Source organism: Petaurus breviceps, unplaced genomic scaffold (genome assembly GCF_028583685.1).
Source record: "Petaurus breviceps papuanus isolate PSGF00001 unplaced genomic scaffold, PetGlider_PUasm1.0 176, whole genome shotgun sequence".
Lineage (NCBI taxonomy): Eukaryota > Metazoa > Chordata > Mammalia > Diprotodontia > Petauridae > Petaurus > Petaurus breviceps.
In genome coordinates this window covers 18,088,398-18,107,635 of record NW_027185771.1, presented here as the reverse complement: position 1 = coordinate 18,107,635, position 19,238 = coordinate 18,088,398, and the positions used below count along the sequence as shown (strand labels likewise).

Below are 19,238 nucleotides of genomic sequence, written 5' to 3'. Positions count from 1 at the left end.
GCATGAAAGAAGTCCTATGAATATGTTTAACATGACTGCACATGTTTAACCTATATCGGATTGCTTGCCATCTTGGGCAAGGGGAGGGGAAAGAGAGAGGGAGAAAAATTTGGAACCACAAATCTTATAAAAAGTGATAAAACTATCTTTACATGTAATAAAAAAAATAAAATAGTACTTAACAATAAAAAAAAAGAAAAAAGTCCTAAGAAGCCCAGGCCAGTCTTTTTAAAAAGCCCTCTCCCCAAAAGAAGGTAAGCTATTTGAGGGCAGGGATAGTTTTGGTCTTGTCTCTGGATTGCCAATGCCTAGCACAGCAGCTGGCATATGGTAAGCACTTGACAAATGTTAGCTGAGTTGAAAAAAAAATCCACCTCTGTAATGTTTGTTGACCTCTGAATTCTGTTCTCTACTTACTTGGTAATGTGCTCATCTCTAATTCTTTGATCGTCATGTAAATGTGTGACTAGATAACAGATTTTATAGATAGTTCTCATATCACACATACAAACTAACAATCACAAACATCTACATGAGCCTTCAATGGTAAAAATGAGTATGTGAATACTTTGACCGCCCTTGTGGAAGGCACAAATCATCAAAAGAAATCTCGTAATGTGGAATCATGTCCTGCCTTATAGTAGAGAGGTGGATGTGGGAGAAGAATATCTATGGCTATCTTTATATCAAAATTAAAGGGGGGTGGCTAGGTGGTGCAGTGAATAGAGCACTGGCCCTGGAGTTAGGAGGACCTCAGTTCAAATCCGGCCTCAGACACTTAACACTTACTAGCCATGTGACCTTGGACAAGTTGCTTAACCCCAATTGCCCTACCTTTCCCCTCCAAAAAGCAAAACAAAACAAAAAAAATTAAAGAAAAAAAAGACACCAATCTGAAAGTTATCTTTTTCCTAACTGAAATAGTTAATACTTCATTAGCAATTTCATTTGTTTTAAATTAAATTAGTTTTTAACAATTCAAAATAATTTACAATGTATTTTAGTTGTCTGACTATATATAAATGTGAAGTGGGTTGAAGGTTTTAGAAAGAAGGAATTATTTCCATCTTAAACCTTCAATCCACTTCACTCTGAAACTCTTGGATAGGACCATAAGAGGTCCCTGCCCAAGCTCCACTTTATGGCTGTATTTTGGGCCCTCCTGGCTTAGAGTGAATGTCAATGGTAATTGTTTCTCTTTGGAACTGTAAGCCAGAAGGTCTTCCCCTCCCAGCTTGATTTTTTTCCCCCTCTTTCTTTTTTCTAATTAAGGGGCCATCCCTAGACTCACTTCTTAAAAGAGGCCTATTCAATGAATGGGCATTACCTCACTGTAAGTGAGTACCTAAAAAGGCCTTAGCCTAAAAGGGCCAGGGTTTTCCCAATGCATCCTGGTCATCTCCAGTCATCCTGAGAATATCAGGTCACTGGATCGAAATGGCTCTGGAGGAGAAAGTGAGGCTGGTGACTTTGCATAACCTTCTCTCATTCAAATCAAAGTCAACTGCAAGTCATGTCATCATTTCCTGATGCCATGGTCCTCTTAAAAAATGAAGGACAAACACAACAATATAAATGGAAGCACATACATAAACATACAAATAAATAAGTAAAATTAGCTGCCTGAGTCCTTTTCCTCCTAAGTTCAGGTCACCCCAGGCCGGTTGACTACAGCCTTCTGAATGCTAAAAATGCAATTTCTGGTTCAAAAACTGTTGCCATAAGTACTGATGCTAGAAGCCTATCCTTCATCTCAGTTTCATGTGAGAAAAATGACAATTGTTCTCTAGCTTTAGGCAGGGTCACAGTCATGCAGACTTCACCTGATCCCCAAAGAAGTGATTCTATCATATATTATGGAATAAAAATATTTATTCTGATGGCTCTGATTCTATCATATATTATGGAATAAAAATATTTATTCTGATGGCTGCATGACAACATTGAACTGTAAAGAAAAGTTGCTAAAGCTATTTTAAAAGAACTATTTAAAGTCACTAAGATAGCTGTTTGAAGATTCTGTATACTCACTAATTTCATCCTTATTGATAGTGTCCAAGCTGTATTCTTCAGCGAGGGATCGACACCTCACTACTCGAAGAAATGCTGAATTACTGCCTAAACACAGGGAAATATTATAGAATTAAATGGTTGCAGCAAATTAATATTCTAATTCACAAGTCCTTATGGCTACACTACATTATACATGACATGTGTAAACCCTTCACAGAAATGTGCTGTGAAGAGATTTCTTTCACCAACAAAGAGAACAGATTCTAAAAGGAATCTGAAATGATTGATTGCATCTAGATCAGTGCTTTCAGTAAATGCATAATGCCACATATGTGGGAACAACAAAGGCCATTAAAACCACCAAAGTAGACTTCCTAAGTCTACTTTGTATTCCTGAGAAGTATTGGTATGGTGTGGTATGTAGTCCTGAGAAGAGGACCATGTGGCTGTGCTCTGGGCATTTGTTTCTTTTCAGATACTAAACCCTAAAAATAGGGTATTAAATTAAATCAGATCAACTGATACTTGAGTGTCTATTAAAGCTCAGTATTAACGGGACTCAATCTTTCAGACCTTGTGGGGGTTTAAAACTTAAGAGAGTTTGGATGTGGGTACACAAATGACAGGGCAAATAGACAATAAAAGAAAACAGAAACTACGATGGTGCCCACAGAAAGCAGCAGCAGTGGCTTCAGGGTCACAGAGGAGCGACAGCTGCACAGGCAGAATGGGACAGGGCTGAGGCTCAGCTGGCTTCTTGGAGACAGCTATGAGATGGGAGTCATGTGTGGAGTGTTTCCTCCTTTTCCAGCAAGAGAATATGGGAGGAAATACCCTTTGGGTAGGGGTGGGGACTGATTCAATTACATGATTTTTCCTTGGCATTTACTTTGATATTCAGGTCTACCTAGTTAAAAGCTCTACTTCTTCTAAAAGTGGAAAATAAATCCATGAATAGATGATATGGTACATAACAATACCAGATAGGTTATAGTTACAAAGTACTTTCACACACATTGCTTCACTAGATCCTCATCATAAACCTATGGGTTGCCAGAGATTCACTAAAGGATGGAACCCTGTGACAAAGAGAGTCCAGATATCAGGATCCCATTTTAAAGAAGGGGCTGTGGCTTGAGAAAGCTAAGGATCCCTGACAAAACTGGGACACGAACCCCCAAGCACCAGGATAAAAATGTCTTACAGCTATCCAAAAGCATCTGACCTTATTTGTTTTAAGTAATGTGGAAGATCACAGGATCCTATTATTCCTATCTGGAAGAGAACTTGGAGATCTAATTGTATGCCTTCATTTTACAGACAAAATAGGCATGGTAAAATTCATGCCCAAAGTGACACGGCCAGGGGTGGCCAGGTAGCACAGTGAGTAAGAGCACCAACCCCAGAGTCAGGATGAACTGGGATCGAATCTGGGCTCTGATACTTAGCACCATACCCAGAAATAACTGGCCATGTAACCTTGAGCAACTTACTTAACCCCAATTGCTTAAAAAAAAAAAAAGTGACAGCCACCATTCAGGGTAACAGATGTGAACCCAAGTCCTCTTACTATACAGTCAGGCCCCTGACACTACACCAAGGCTCACACTATATACTCATTCTTACACTATATCTAGTTTAATAATAATAAAGTACTTTAAGGTTTACAAAATGCTTTACAAATGTTATGTCATTTCATCTTCACAACAACCCTGGAAGATTATTATCTCCATTTTACAGAAAGACAGACATTAGATGACCTGCTCAGGGTCATGCAGCTAGTGTTTGAGGACAGATTCAAACTCAGATCTTTCTGACTTCAGGTCTAGTGATCTAACCACTGCACCAACTAATTCTTTCTAAGTGTAATTTTTGTAATTCTAATAATGTCTAAATTTTTGTTGAAATTGTGATTCTTACAGAAACTATAGAGTTCATTTCTATTTATTCACTTTAGGGTCAGGAAGTAGGATTAAGTATATAATCTTATCAGTCACACAACTTCAAGGTTGGAAGAGTCATCCGTCACCTAATTCAACCATATTTAAATAAGAATTCCTCCACACCATACCAAACCAATGTGCATGCAGCCCTTGCTTTAAGAATACCAGTCAGTTGGGGCGGCCAGGTAGCACAGCGAGTAAGAGCACTGGCTCCAGTGTTGGGATGACCTGGGGATCGAATCCTGGGCTCAGACACTTAGCACCCACCCAGAAACACCTGGCTGTGTAACCTTGAGCAAGTTACTTAACCCCAATTGCTTAGAGGTGTCCAGGTGGCTCAGCAAGTAAGAGCACTGGCTCCAGTGTCGGGATGACCTGGGGATCAAATCTGGGCTCAGATACTTATTTAGCACCACACCCAGAAATAACTGGCCATGTAAGCTTGAGCAAGTTACTTAACCCCAACTGCTTTAAAAAAAGAAAAAAAGAATACCAGTGAGGCCAAACCCAACTACTTCCCAAGCCAGACAATTTTACTTTGGGATCTTTCTAATTTTTTTTTCTCTAACATCCACAACTTTTATCTATTTTTCTATGGAGCCATACAAAACAAGTAACAACCCTCTTCCATGTGACAGACCTTCAAATATATGAAGATAGCTACCATGTCCTGAGTCTTATATTTTCTAAGGTAAATATCCTCAGTTCCATCAAATGGCACCCAGAATTTAACACAATACTCCAGAGATGGCATCAGATCCTGGCAGAGTATAGTCTCTGGACTATCTCTTACCCAGGCCACACTCCACCTTTTTCTTAACTCAGCCTAAGATTACAATTAAGATTTTTTTGGCTATCAAATCAAAAAAGCTTACAGTCCACTAAAATCCCCAGATCTTTTTCACACTAAGAACTGTCTAGCTATTCTTATCCACCTTGTATTTTTATGAAGCTGATTCTTCTGAAACAAAGTCTAAGATTTTACATTTAGTTAAATTTACGTTTACTTTTACATTGAATTTCATCTTATTAGAATCAGCCCAACGTTTTATTCTAGTCTTCTGAGAGCTTTTTGGATCTTGTCATCCAGTAAGTCAGCTATCTCTTCCAGCTTTTTGTTACCTGCATATTTCATAATCGTGCCATCTATACCTTTATCTAATGCACCGATAAAAAAAAAAGAGGAAATGGCAAAGGGCTTAGCCTAGACCACTGAGGCACAGCACTAGAGATTTCCTGCCAAAGTAAAATTTAATGACTCTTCTCTGAGTCTCACTATTTGAACAATTCTGAAGATGTCTGACTATACTATCATTTAGTCCCTATCTTTTGATTTTTTCCAGAAGAATAAGGAAATGTTCAAAATTTTTTGCTAAAACACAAATAAAATATATCTATAACCATCATCCTAATCTACCAGTCTAGTAACCCAGTCAAAGAAGGAAATGAGGTTAGTCTGGCATAATTCCCTCTTGATGTAGCAATATTGGATCTTATAATTACTGCTGGTACACAATGCCTGGAACATGGTAGGTGCTTAATAAATGCTTCCTGACTGCTTTTTCTTCTAGATGCTCACTGATAAACATCCCTTTGGTAACATATTCTAGAATTTTGCCAGGATTCCAACCTCACTTTTACTTATCCTGCTGCCTCTAAATAAGGGAATTGGGACTGGAATATTATTATTCTTATCTTATTCTGAATCACTGATTCCAACTCTGGTTCTCATTCTATTGCATCTCAGTGACACCTACGAGGTAAAACCTCGTAGATATTTACTCAGTGGCTAAGTTTTACATTATTGTACCTAGCCTAGTGCCTTGTATATATTAGGTACTTAGTAAATGTCTGTTGGCAAAATTAATTCTTCCATTTTTTAAAAGAAAATTTACATATGTAACTAAGCATCATCTATATATTTAGGTAAGATTTCATCAATAGAGAAACTTATGCAGATTTTGAATCATTTAAACTTCCTGAGAGTCCCCCCAGCAACATACTTTGTGTACAATACAGCAAACACAATAATAACAAATGAATCTAAGGTGACTTACAGAGTAATTTTAATTCTTTCTGTGAAATGGACTCTGGTGCCTGTAAAAAGACAAATGTTTGTTTTTGTTCCAAAGCAAAAGCAGATGTTAAAAGAGAATTCAGTGAGCAAGAGGATCAATAACAGATTATAAGAGCTTTTCCCAAAACCTGGGAGAGTATTTTTAAAATGGGACCACAGAGACTAGAGCAGCCTGGGTCAACAACTCACCTGACCTATAGACTGGAGCAATTTGGCAGCATGATTACCCACAGCAGCAGCATCCGTTTTTGCTTTTTCACGGTAACTAGAAAATAGGAGAATTAAAAATAGCTACTCAGAACAGTCTGAAACACTGCTGAAATTAATATTTTTAAACTAGAACACAAAAGGCATCCATTTCTCCTTCTCAACAAGATGGTGATTTAGTAAATCTGACATCAGCTATCACACAGTATTATATCAAAATGACACTTGCAATTAGGGAACCTGACATGGTATTAAAAGCAATGGATTCCAAGAGTAAAGAAATCCGGGTTTTGGTTCTGGCTCCACAATTTGCTAATCCCAGGACCTTTGGCAAGCCACAAAACTTCAGCCTGATTCATCTATAAAAACAAAGGCCTGACTTGTATGATCTCTAATGTCTCTTTCTAGCTTTAAATTTTTGATCGTTATGTATACTATGTATAGGAACTAAAATATTCTTAATGTCATTTGAAATTCAGTCTTTACTACATATTAAAAACCCACAATGTGTGCTAGTCATTTTGAGGCAAATATTGCAATATACCCATGAAATATAAGAAAATGTTGAATGTATCCTCTGTGTAAAATCTATGAGAACAAACAACTTTATGATGAAGCATCTACCTTCTGACAGAAGGTAATGAACTCAAGATACAGAATGGAGATAAAACTTTTGGAAATGGCCAGTGTAGGGATTTGCCTTGACTATGAATATTCATTACAGAGGTTTTGTTTTTCTATTTTCTCAGTTTGGGAGGAGACAGAATAGATTGTGGGGGGGTTAGGAATAAGGCTGCCAAAAAATGAAATGAAATGAAACTGAAACATGTTTTGAAATGCACAGAAGAGAACAGAAGGCCAGAATTACAGACAAAAAGGACAGCTTTTGAGAGTCACATGTTGGATTTATAACATACTTAAAAGAGAATCAAGTATTACACAATAGATACATAGTTTTACGTACAACCCTCCTGGTTCTGTAAAAAGAATTGCTTGTTTTAGTTGTTTTTTAAGAATTAAAAAATGAGAAAAAAAATCACTAGGAGGAACACAAACAAGAAATAATGAAAAGGATGAGAAGTTATAGATGGCTAATAATCTGTACCAAGAGAAGAACTGTACCAAGAGCACAGATCCAATTAAATATTTACATATATATGAAGTTCCATTTTCATCCTAGGAATCCAAGGAACTTCATATAATTTATTTGGTCAGGGTGGCTAGGTGGCACAGTGAATAGAGCACCAGCCCTGGAGTGAGGAGGACCTGAGTTCAAATCCGGACTCAGACACTTGACACACTTACTAGCCATGGGACTTTGGGCAAGTCACTTAACATCAATTGCCCTCCAAAAAGCAAAAAATAAACAAAAAAAAATTTATTTGGTCTCTTATTTGAATCAGTGAAAGACATTATTACAATTTTATATATATGGGGAACCAATGGAATTACTTACATATTTTGTAATTTTATAAATTTTCCAGAATCTGCAATCATATCAGGAATAGTGCCTCGAACAGGTAAGTTTCCTTGACCTTCCCTTGCCACAAATTCTTTTAAAGCCCGAGCCAAAATCCAAAAGGGTGGACTCTATAAGCACATTAAAAAAAATGCCAATTGAAATTTCACATCGTAACATGTATATTTAGGTAACAGTGCTCTTAAAGAATCTTATTACCTGTTTGGTAATATTGATACAGTGATCATCATTAAATATGTCTTCAATACTGCTTGGTATCTAGAAAAGAACAGAGAAAACATTAATTTCTATTTCTTATTTAAGAACAGGGAAAAGAATATTGACTGCAAAGTCAAAGAACTTGGATTCTAATTCTGCCCCTGGGGCTTAAGTTGTTTAACCTTCTTGGACTTCAGTTTCCTCTTCTGTAAAATGAAGGATTAGACTACATGGCTCTGAAATCCCTTCCAGATCTGGATTCTCCTATGAACTTGTCCAGTTTGCATTACCTACCTTTTTTTTCTATATAGATTCTGCTCTTTAAATAATCAAATTGCATTTTCAAAATGAATCTATGAGAGGTGATAATAAAACAAGGTACCAAATGGAAAAGAGAAATTGTCTCCCCCCAGGTACTTAGATTAATGGGGATAATGTGTCTCCCATTTGAAACTAAGCTCTTTAAAAAGTAATGGTTGGTTAATTCTTTGCATCTTTATCCCCAATGCTCATAACAAATGCCAGCTATGTGCCAGGTATTAATAAATGCTTGCTCTGTAGGGCAGTTTGGAACTATGCCCAAAGGGCTATAAAGTTATGTATACCCTTTGACCTAGCAATACCACTGCTAGGACTGTATCTCAAAGGAGATAAAAAACAAAAAGGAAAAGGACTTACATGTACAAAGATATTTATGGCAGCTCTCTTTTGGGGGCAAAGAATTAGAAATTATGGGGGTGCCCATCATTTAGGGGATGGCTGAAGCTGTGATATGTGATTGATATCACACTACTGTGCTATAAGAAATTATGTTCTCAGAAAAACCTTGAAAGACTTGCATAAGCTGACACAAAGTGAAATGTATTGTGTACAAATTAACAGCAATATTGTAAGATGATCAGCTGTGAAATGACTTGGCTATTCTCAGCAATACAATGATTCAAGACACCTCTGAAGCACTTAGGATAAAAAATGCTACATCGCCAGAGAAAGAACTGATGGTGTCTGAATATAGACTGAAGCATATTTTCATTTACTTTCTTTTTCTTGAGGTTTTTTGTCTGTGTTTTCTTTCACAACATGATGATTATAGATATATTTTGCAAGATTATACACGTATAACCTATATCGAATTGCTTGCCTTCTCAATGAGGCAGGGTGGGGAGGAAAAAAGGGAGAGAATTTAGAACTTAAAGTTTTAAAAGCAAATGTTAAAAATTATTTTTACATGTAACTGGGGAAAAATAAAATGCCAAAAATATACTTGTTGACTGACTGACAACACAATCTTTTCTTCAATACAAATGAAAGAGGTAAAAGTTCATATGTATTCATGCTTGAAAACTGAATAATTCCATATTTACTAAACTTTCATTGTGTCCACAGTTATGTGCTGGATTCTGGGACAAATAAAAAATTTAAATAAGACACGGCCCAATCCACATGAAATTTACAACCTAGTAAGGGAATATAACACATACATAAGTAATTACAATCAGTAATATTCCCAACAAGACTATTAAAGAGAGACAAAGTTCTCTGTGAGGTCCCAAATGCAGGTAGATCAGGGAAGATTTCATAGAGGGAGGTGATAGGAATGAGAAATGCCTTTTATTTGAGCTAAGTCTCAACACCAGAGGAAGGGCATTCTAGGTCTGGAGGACAGCCAGTGATATGGTGCGATGTCAGGAGAGGGAATGTCACACATGAGGAAGAGCAAGGTGATTTCACCAAACTTACTCTTATGAAGTTGATTTTTTGAAGCCAAAAGTATGACCTTATATTTAAGCCAATTTGATTACATCAAACTAGATTTGACCCAATGTTCCTAACTGCTTCATCCACTAAGTTTATAAAATTGATAAAGATACCATCTTTGCCTTTAGTCAGAAGTTCCCAAACTTATTTGGCTGATCACCTCCTTTAAAAAAAAATTACTCAGCATCCTCCTAGGGTTAGGTTAGGTTAACCCTTATTTTTATTCAATGCCCACCTATTTCACCTGAAGCTACTACAGTACTCCCCCCCATTGTTCCAGTGCCTTTAGGGGGCAGTATCACCCATTTTGGGAAACTATGATGTCATAACCAGATCTTTGCATAAGGAAGCTTGCATTGAAAGAATGATTGAAGAGAAGTAACTAGGTGTCACAGTGGATAGAGTGCAGAACTTGGAGTCACAAAGACCTCAGTTCAAATCTTGCCTTTGACACTTACTAGTTATGTGACCCTGGGCAAGTCACTCAACCTCTCTGCTTCAGTTTGCTCACCTATAATATTAGTATAATAATGGCACCTATCTTCAAAACTGCTCTGAGGATAAAATAAGATAATATTTGTAAAGCACTCTGCAAAACTTAAAGCATTATGTAAAATGCTAGCTATTATTAGTAAAAATTATTATTAAGGGGGCAACTAGGTGGCACAATGAATAGAGCACCAGCCCTGGAGTCAGGAGGACCTGAGTTCAAATCCGACCTCAGACACTTGACACACTTACTAGCCATGTGACTTTGGGCAAGTCACTTAACCCCAAGTACCCTCCAAAAAAAAAAAATTATTAAAGAGGCCTGAAACTGGGACGACAAGTGAAGAATACAATACAATTACAATAGTCCAGATGAGTGGCAATGGGGGAAAAATGTGAGATACTGTGGAGGCAGAAAAGATAGAATCTACTATCTTATCAGATATGAAAGGTAAAAGAAGGAAAAATTAAAAATTCAAAACAAATGTTTTCAATGTGAGAAACTGGATAAATGGTGGTGCCACTGACAGAACTAATAAAAGCAGGAGATTGAGTATATTTTGATGAAAAAGATAATAAATACGATTTTAGATACGCTGAGATTTGAAATGATAGCAGGCATTTGTAGCTATGAATTTGGAGTGCAGCAAGAAAAAGAGAGGAGACAGAGATTTGGGAATCATCTTATAGAATGTATAGGGGTGCTCTTGGGGAAAGAATGAGATTACACCCTTTCCCCTTTGTAGAGAAAGAAAAGAAACAAATGGAAGAATAAGGAAGATGGAGGAGAACTTATCAGAAAGAAAAGGAGAATGAGGAGAGTATGGTCTCTCTAAAGCCAAGGGAAAGATGATCAAAAGTGTCTGATATTTCAAAGACATCAAAAAGGATGGGGGCTGGAGGGAAAGGCCATTCAATTTGTTAATTAGAAAGTAACAGATGACACTTCAGAGAGCAGTTCGAGTACTGGGGGCAGAAGCCAGACTGCAAAGGTTTTGAGGAGCTAGCAGAAGTATCGAGTATAAATAACTTTATTCAGTTCAGCACTATCTAGTTGTGAATTATTGTTATCATCAGGAAGGAATGAAGAATGTCAAATGTTTGTAGCCAGAGGAGAAGGCAGGAGAGAGAGATAGATTAAAAATACGTGTGTGATACCTGTAAGTTTGGAAAAGTTAACGAAAAAGGAAAATGACGATGCTGCGGGACTGTGGGAATGCACTGTCAGCTGAGCTGTGAACTAGTCCAGCTGTTATGGAAAACGAATGGAACCATGACCAAAGAATTAGTAGACTGTGCATACTCAATGACCTAGTGATACCACTATACTAGATTTATACCACAAAGAGATCAATAAAAGAAAAGTATATGTAAAAAAAAAAGTTTATAGCAACTCTTTTTCTTTGTGGCGTCAAAGAATTGGAAATGGAGGGGGATGCCCATCAACTAGGAAATGGCTGAAAAAATTATGGTATATAAATGTGATTGAATATCACTGTGCTATAAGAAATGATGAAAGGGATGATTTCAGAGAAACATGGAAAGACTTGTATGAACTGATGCAGAGTAAGGATAACAACATATACAATAACAGCAATATTTTAAAGACAAAAAACTTGAAAAGACTCAGGAACTCTAATCAACATGATGAACAACCATAATTCCAGAGAACTCAAGATGAAATGTTCTACCTATCTCCTGATTTAGAGATTATTGATAAGCTTAAGAGTATGCATGGACTGAGACAATTTTTTTTGCACATGGTCAGTTTCAATGCAGGATTTCATTTTGCTTTACTATACATGTTTGTAACAGGAATTTTATTTTTCTTCTTTCTCAATTTGGGCAGGAGAAGTGGGAAAGAATGTGAATCTGAAGATAAAATGTAATTTAAAAAAGAAAATACATGTGAGAGAGGAGGAAGGATAAGGCAAGGTCTCAGATCATGCAGTATGTCTTTCTTTGACATAGGCAGGAAGGAAAAGAAGGTGGGTTACGATGCTGGGAAGTAGTGAGGAATGGAGAAGGGAAGATGAGAGGGAGTTCTCATCAGATGGCTCTAGTCTTTTCAGTGAAGTAGGAGGCTAAATCATCTGCTGTAAGGACGAGGCACGATAATGTAGTTGGGGCTTGAGAAAAGTGGGAAAAATTTGGAATGTAACAAAAATCCCTGCTAGTTCTAAAATGGACTTAACGGGTCTGAATTTTTCCAACCTCTCAAAGATCACATTGATTAAAAGGGACAGGTGTGTTAAATAAATACAGCTTACTGGGTGTGACACACACAAGTCTCTAAAATAGCAACAGGACTTGAATAGCAATTATAATTGTTGATTCAAGTACAGATTATAGAGGTATATATATTGAATGTTAATTGTGTCAACACCAACTATAAAGAAGTGCTCTATAAATGAGCTATGAAATGCTTTTTTCTAAAGATATCTCTTTCATAGCTCATTTGTAGAACACTTTTGTGTTTAAAAAATAGTTTTTATTATTATCTGAGCCAAACAACCACTGTGTCAGTATGTAGCACAAGTATTATTATTCCCATTTTACATATGAGGACACTGAGGCTAAGACAGGTTAAAATACTTGCCTAAGATTACATAGTTAATAAGTTGCAGTGCTAAGAACTGAGGTGCCCCATCTACAAATTTTATATTCCTTTTACTACACCAAAACGATTCAAAGTTATATATGATATCTGTATTGTAAAGGCAGTATAGTACACTTGGAAGGGGCAGACTGGAGTCTCAGCTTAACACTTACTGCCTGCCACGTAACCTTAGTCTTAATTCTAATGAAAGAATAGATAAGATGAAAACATATGTGTAAAGCATTTAGCAGTGCTTGGCAAGTAGTAGGTGCTATATACTCATTCCCTCCCTTCCTCCTCTAGTTTCCTTGTGTATTAAATAAGGATACTATTTATAGCACATATATCCCAAAGTTATGAGGAATGTTTTGAAAACTACCACTATGAATATTTGTACAAGGCTGAATATGAATAAAATTGATATTTTATTTATTTATTTTTTTAAAGCAACTGGGGTTAAGTAACTTGCTCAAGGTTACACAGCCTTCTGGGTGTGGTGCTAAGTATCTGAGCCGGATTTGATCCCCAGGTCATCCCCACACAGTGCTCTTACTCCTCTTACTCACTGAGCCACCTGGCCGCCCCTAAGCAATTAGGGTTAAGTAACTTGCTTAAGGTTACATGGCCAGGTGTTTCTGGGTGGATGCTAACTGTCTGAGCCCGGATTTGATCCCCAGGTCATCCCAACACTGGGGCTGGTGTTCTTACTCACTGTGCTACCTTAAAATTGATATTTAAAAAATATAATACACTGAAGTTTTAGAAATAGTTATGCGTTTACTATATGGGAGAGGAAAGGATAAAGTAATTCCAAGTACTTTCAAGACATTTTCTTTTTTTTTTTTTTAAGCAATTGGGGTTAAGTAACTTGCTCAAGGTTACACGGCCAGTTATTTCTGGGTGTGGTGCTGAGTGTCTGAGCCCGGGATTTGATCTCCAGATCATCCTGACACTGGAGCCGATGCTCTTACTCGCTGTGCTACCTGGCTGCCCTGACATTTTCTTATTAAGTCTCCTTCTGAGAAGAGACTTTGACATTCCTAGGGGGCCTGTGGAATGACAGGAACCAGCTTAGAGTGGAAAGAAATTCTGGAATGTACTAGAGCCCTGGGAAGTGTCATGGCTCAGCTAAGCCCTGCCATGTGAGGGAGATAGCTGAGCTGCCAAGTGGTTATTCCTGGAGTGACTGCTCTGTACTTTGGCTGCCCAAGAGATCTGAAAGCACTTTTGGGACTGTGGGGCCACCTGATGAGTTAGACTATTTTATAGTCCCCAGGAGTCATAACTAGATAGGCTCTTTTCCCCTAAACAATTCCAACCTCAATTTATTTTTTTAAATAATAAACATTTTGAACTACATAAAATTTCATAGAATTTGTAATAGTAATTCAAATATTAAATAACTAAAATAAAATAATATCAAATAATTCAAAACTCATAAAAATTCAAATAATTAAAATAAGAATTTATCATAATAATTCAAACAATTTAATAATAATTCAATGCAGAAGAAACAAGTACCAAGTTAGCAACATCAGGTTTTGCAAACTTTAAAGCACTATATATCTCAGTTACTATTTTCCTCTCTGGCAATCAGTCAATAAACATTTATTAAACACCCACTATGTGCTAGGCACCGTACTAAGCTCTGGGAACATAAACATTAAAGAAGACAGTTCAGATGTTGCTTAAGAGTGGAGCCAAGATGGCGGCATATAAGCAGGAAAACTCCATGAGCTCCCCCCATAACCACTTCAAATACCTATAAAATATATCTCTAAGCAAACTTTAGAGCTACAGAATGCACAAAGTGACAGAGAGAAACAAATTTCCCACTGAAGGAAGCCCAGCAGGTGGACAGGAAGGGTCCGTTGCAGCACACTGGGAGCAGAGCCCAGCCCCCACGGTTTTAGCCTCAGGGTGGCCCTGACCAGCTGCAGCTAGAGGGAATTCAGGAGAGTGGGTCACCAGCAGCTGTGGTGGTTTCTAGAATTATCAAACCATAAGTGCCAAAGGCAAAGTAAAAGATCACTGTGGACTTTGGGAACAGGGGGACTGAGAGTAAGGTCCAGCCTCTGCCCCTGGAGGGAGAAGCCGGCTGAGGCAAAGCAGCCCTGATAATGCCTCCATGTGGCTGCTTCAGAGCTCCTGGCCTGCAGATTGTAGGGGGACCAAACAACCATTCTGAGGGGTAATCACTCTTGGATTTGGATCACTGTCTTGGGTGGAGGTTCTGGGGTGTATAACCAGGTGCCAGAGTCTGTGGAGGCTTCAAAGAGAGCACCCAACTAATAGCTCTAGCAGCTATGAAAACCCCAGAAATTTGGGACAAAACTCTCCTCTCTGGAAACGGAGTTCTACTGTGGCAAAAAGCTCAAAAGTCAAGTAATTGAGTGGCAACATGAGCAAGCAAAGGAAGCAAAGCAAGCACAGCAATCCAACTTTGGATTCCTTTTTTGGGGAGAAAAAGGAATAAAGCATGGAAAAGGAGGAAGGCAATGAAGTCAGAGCTTCCAAGAAAAATATGAACTGGTTATAGGCCATAGAGGAGCTTAAGAAGGATTTTGAAAACCAAATAAGAGAAGTGGAGGAAAAATCTGGAAGACAAATGAGAATGATGCAAGAAAATCATGAAAAGCGAGTCAGCAACCTGACTGAAGAAAATAACACCTTAAAAAACAGACTAACTCAAATGGCAAAGGAGGCTCAAAAAGCCAATAAATGCCTTAAAAAGCTGAATGTGCCAGATAGAAAAAGAATCTTAAATGCTCACTGAAGAGAATCATTCCTTCAGAATTAGACTGGAGCAAATGGAAGCTAATGACTTTATGAGAAATCAATATGCTGTTAAACAGATCCAAACAAATGAAAGAATAGAAGGTAATGTGAAATATCTCATGGGAAAAACCACTGACCTGGAAAATAGATCCAGGAGAGATGATTTAAAAATTATTGGACTACCTGAAAGCCATGATCAAAGAAAGAACCTAGAAATCATCCTTCAAGAAATTCTCAAGGAAAATTGCCCTGATGTTTTAGAACCAGGGGGAAAATAGAGGTTGAAAGAATTCACTGATCACCTCTTGAAAAAGATCCCAAAAAGAAAACTCCTAGGAATATTATAGCCAGGTTCCGGAGTTCCCAGATTAAGGAGAGAATATTACAAGCAGCCAAGAAGAAACAATTTGAAAATTGTGGAAACACAATCAGGATAATACAGGATCTGGCAGCTGCTAGACTGAGGGATCGAAGGGCTTGCAATATGATATTCTGGAGGTCAAAGGAACTGGGATTAAAACCAAGAATCACCTACCCAGCAAAACTCAGTATAATGTTTCAAGGGAAAATATGGTCATTCAGTGGAATAGAGGACTTTCAAGCTTTCTTAATGAAAAAACCAGGGTTGAAGAGAAAATCTGACATTCAGATATAAGAAGCAAGAGAAGCATGAGAAGGTAAACAGGGAAAAGAAATCATAAGGAACTTATCAAAGTTGAATTATTTATCTTCCTATATGGAAAAACGATAACTGTAACTTATGAAACTTTTCTCAGTATGAGGATAGGCAAAGGGAATATAAATGTATATATATGTATACATACATATATATGTCTATATAGGAGGGTGTGTGTATATATGTGTACAGGTATATATAGACAGAGGACACAGGATCAATTGAATAGTAAGGGATGATACTTAAAAGCTGAATTTGAGAGGTGAGAGAGGAATATAAAGAGAGGAGATGGAGAGAGAATGGGGTAAATTATCTCATATAGAAGAGGCAAGGGAAAACTGTTACAATGGAGGGGAAGAGCAGGAAGGCAGAAGGGAATGGGTCAACCTTACTCTCATTGAAATTGGCTTAGGGAGGGAATGACATACATACTAAATAGGGTATCTCGCCCTACAGGATAGTAGGGAGAAGGGGATGAGAGGGAGGATGATGAAGGTGAGGGCAGGTTGGGGGGGAGGGTAGTTAGAAGCACACACTTTTGAAAAGGGACAGAGTCAAAGTAGAGAACAGAACAAGTGGGGGTCGGGACAGGAAGGAGGGAATTATAGTCAGTCTTTCACAATATATCCACTATGGAAATGTTTTGCATAGCTACACATGTACAACCCATATTGAATTGCTTATCTTCCCAGTAAGGGTGGGTGACGAGGGAGGAAGGGAAAGAATCTGGAATTGAAAGTTTTAAAATCAAATGTTTAAAAAATGTATTATTATTATTTTACATAGAACTGGAAAATAAGATATATAGGCACTGGGGGACGGAGATTCATTTTGCCCTACTAGAAAGTCGTAGGGAGAATGGGAGAGGATATAGGAGAGAGCAAATTGGGGGAGGGGGTATACAGTGAGATCACTGTTTTGGGATGGTGGGTAGGGGAAAGATGGAGAGAAAATTTGTAAGTCAAAATCTTGTAGAAATGAATGATGTAGGGGTGGCTAGGTGGTGTAGTGAGTAAAGCGCTGGCCTCGGAGTCAGGAGGACCCGAGTTCAGTTCTGGCCTCAGACACTTAACACCCACGCACACAAAAAACTAGCTGTGTAACCTTGGGCAAGTTACTTAACCCCAATTGCCCTCCAAAAGGAAAAAAAAAACAAAACAAGAAATGAATGATGTAAACTAAAAATAAACATAAAATTAATTTTAAAAAAAAGACAGTTCATGCCCTCAAGGATTTTACAGTCTAACAGGGGAAAATAGCACACAGAAGCAGAGGTGGGGTAGGGTAGGGTGGCAGCCAGGACATAGAATAGTCAGAAAAGTCCCAAGGTTGTGAGGTCGGGTAAGAAATGAGGAGACATCTGAGGTGAGCACCTTTCTTACATGGCTGACACATTAGACTAACAGAACACTGCTTTTCACACAAATCTCCTAGTTTCAATCTGTCATCATTCACAAGCACATATACTAACATCTGCTTTATTTGGAAAGGAGTTAGAAGACCTCCAAAGAATTCTGTGATCTCTTCTGTAGACTCTAGCTAGCTACAATGGATTGCCATTTTAATGTGGCTTGCATACAGCAAGCAATACATTTCTTCAAGCTCATTAAAACAGGATTCTATTTGTGTTATAAATGTGTATTCAGTCATACCGCCTACAATCTAAAAGTATGTAATCAAATTCCTATACATAATTATTATACAGATGTTGACTCTATTAAAACCCATTTGCCTTTCTTTTCTAAATCCTTTCACTTCAGGAAATTTAAAAAATACCTGAAACTCTGCCCAAAAGGCTATAAAACTGTGCATACCCTTTGACCCAGCAATACCACTTCTAGGTCTGTATCTCAAAGAGATGATAAAAAAGAGAAAAGGACCCACATGTACAAAAATATTTCTAGCAGGTTTTTGTGGTGGCAAAGAATTGGAAATTGAGAGGATGCCCATCAATCGGTAAATGGCAAAACAAGCTGTGGTATATGAATGTAATGGATGTAACTACTGTTCTGTAAGAAATGGTGAGCAGGCAGAGTTCAGAAAAACCTGGAAAGACTTGCATGAACTGAAGTTGAGTGAAGTGAGCAGAACCAGGAGAACACTGTACATATTAACAGCAACATTGTGTGATGATCAACTCTGAGAGCATTAGCTTTTCTCAGCTACAATGATCCAAGATAATTCCAAAAGACACATAATGGAAAATGCTATCCACATCCAGAGAAAGAACTAATGCATCTGAATGCAGATTGAATCATATTATTTTCACCTTTTTTTAAACAGTTTTTTCCTTTTGTTCTGTTTCTTCTTATATAGTGTGACTAATATAGAAATGTGTTTTACAGGATTGAACATACATAACCTATATCACATTGCTTACCATCTCAAGGAGGAAGGAGAGAAAGGAGGTAGGGAGAAAACTTAGAACTAAAAATTTTATTAAAAAATGAACATTAAAGACTGTCTTTATATGTAATTGGAAAAAAGAAAATGCTATTTAAAAGGAAAAAGAAAAATACTTGAGAGATACCTCCAGTGTTTCTTCAACTTCTTAAACCCACAGTTTAAAAATGCTAAAGGGGTCACAAGTGGAAAAAGTTTAAGAAGCCCTGCCCTAAAATAGAAGAAAGAGTATGGACTTGGTACTTAGGAGACATGGATTCATATTCTGGATCTCTAACACTGACTAGCTGTATAATGATTGGCAAGTCTCTTCTTTCCCTGAACTTGTTTGTTCATATGTAAGATGGGAATAACAGAGCTAATTCATAAAGTTGTTACAAGAAAGTGTTTTATAAACCTGATAGTCATCAACTCCAGGGGCTCCTTATAACCTCCAGGATCAAATATATCCTGTTTGACATTTAAAGCCCTTCACCAACTTTGCCCAAGGGCAGAGCCAAGATGGCAGAGTAGAGGAAGCAGCCAAGCTCTACCAACATTCCCTCTAAACAACTTTTAAATTAACACCTCAAATTGAATTCTAGAGCAGCAGAGCCAACAAAAGGTCAGACTGACCA

The 19,238-nt window shown here is 37.6% G+C and overlaps 1 protein-coding gene across 2 annotated transcripts in view; it reads right to left on the bottom strand.

Moving 5' to 3' along the window:
• The window catches only part of NAE1 (NEDD8 activating enzyme E1 subunit 1), a 51,527-nt gene that overhangs the window by 6,495 nt on the left and 25,794 nt on the right, over positions 1-19,238 (bottom strand). For both annotated transcript variants that reach the window (XM_069085823.1, XM_069085824.1), the window contains 5 exons: positions 7,919-7,978; positions 7,697-7,830; positions 6,223-6,298; positions 6,014-6,053; positions 2,032-2,118 (listed from right to left, as the gene is read on the bottom strand). In XM_069085823.1, coding sequence (XP_068941924.1) covers positions 2,032-2,118; positions 6,014-6,053; positions 6,223-6,298; positions 7,697-7,830; positions 7,919-7,978 — 397 coding nt within the window. The remainder of the gene's footprint in view (positions 1-2,031; positions 2,119-6,013; positions 6,054-6,222; positions 6,299-7,696; positions 7,831-7,918; positions 7,979-19,238) is intronic.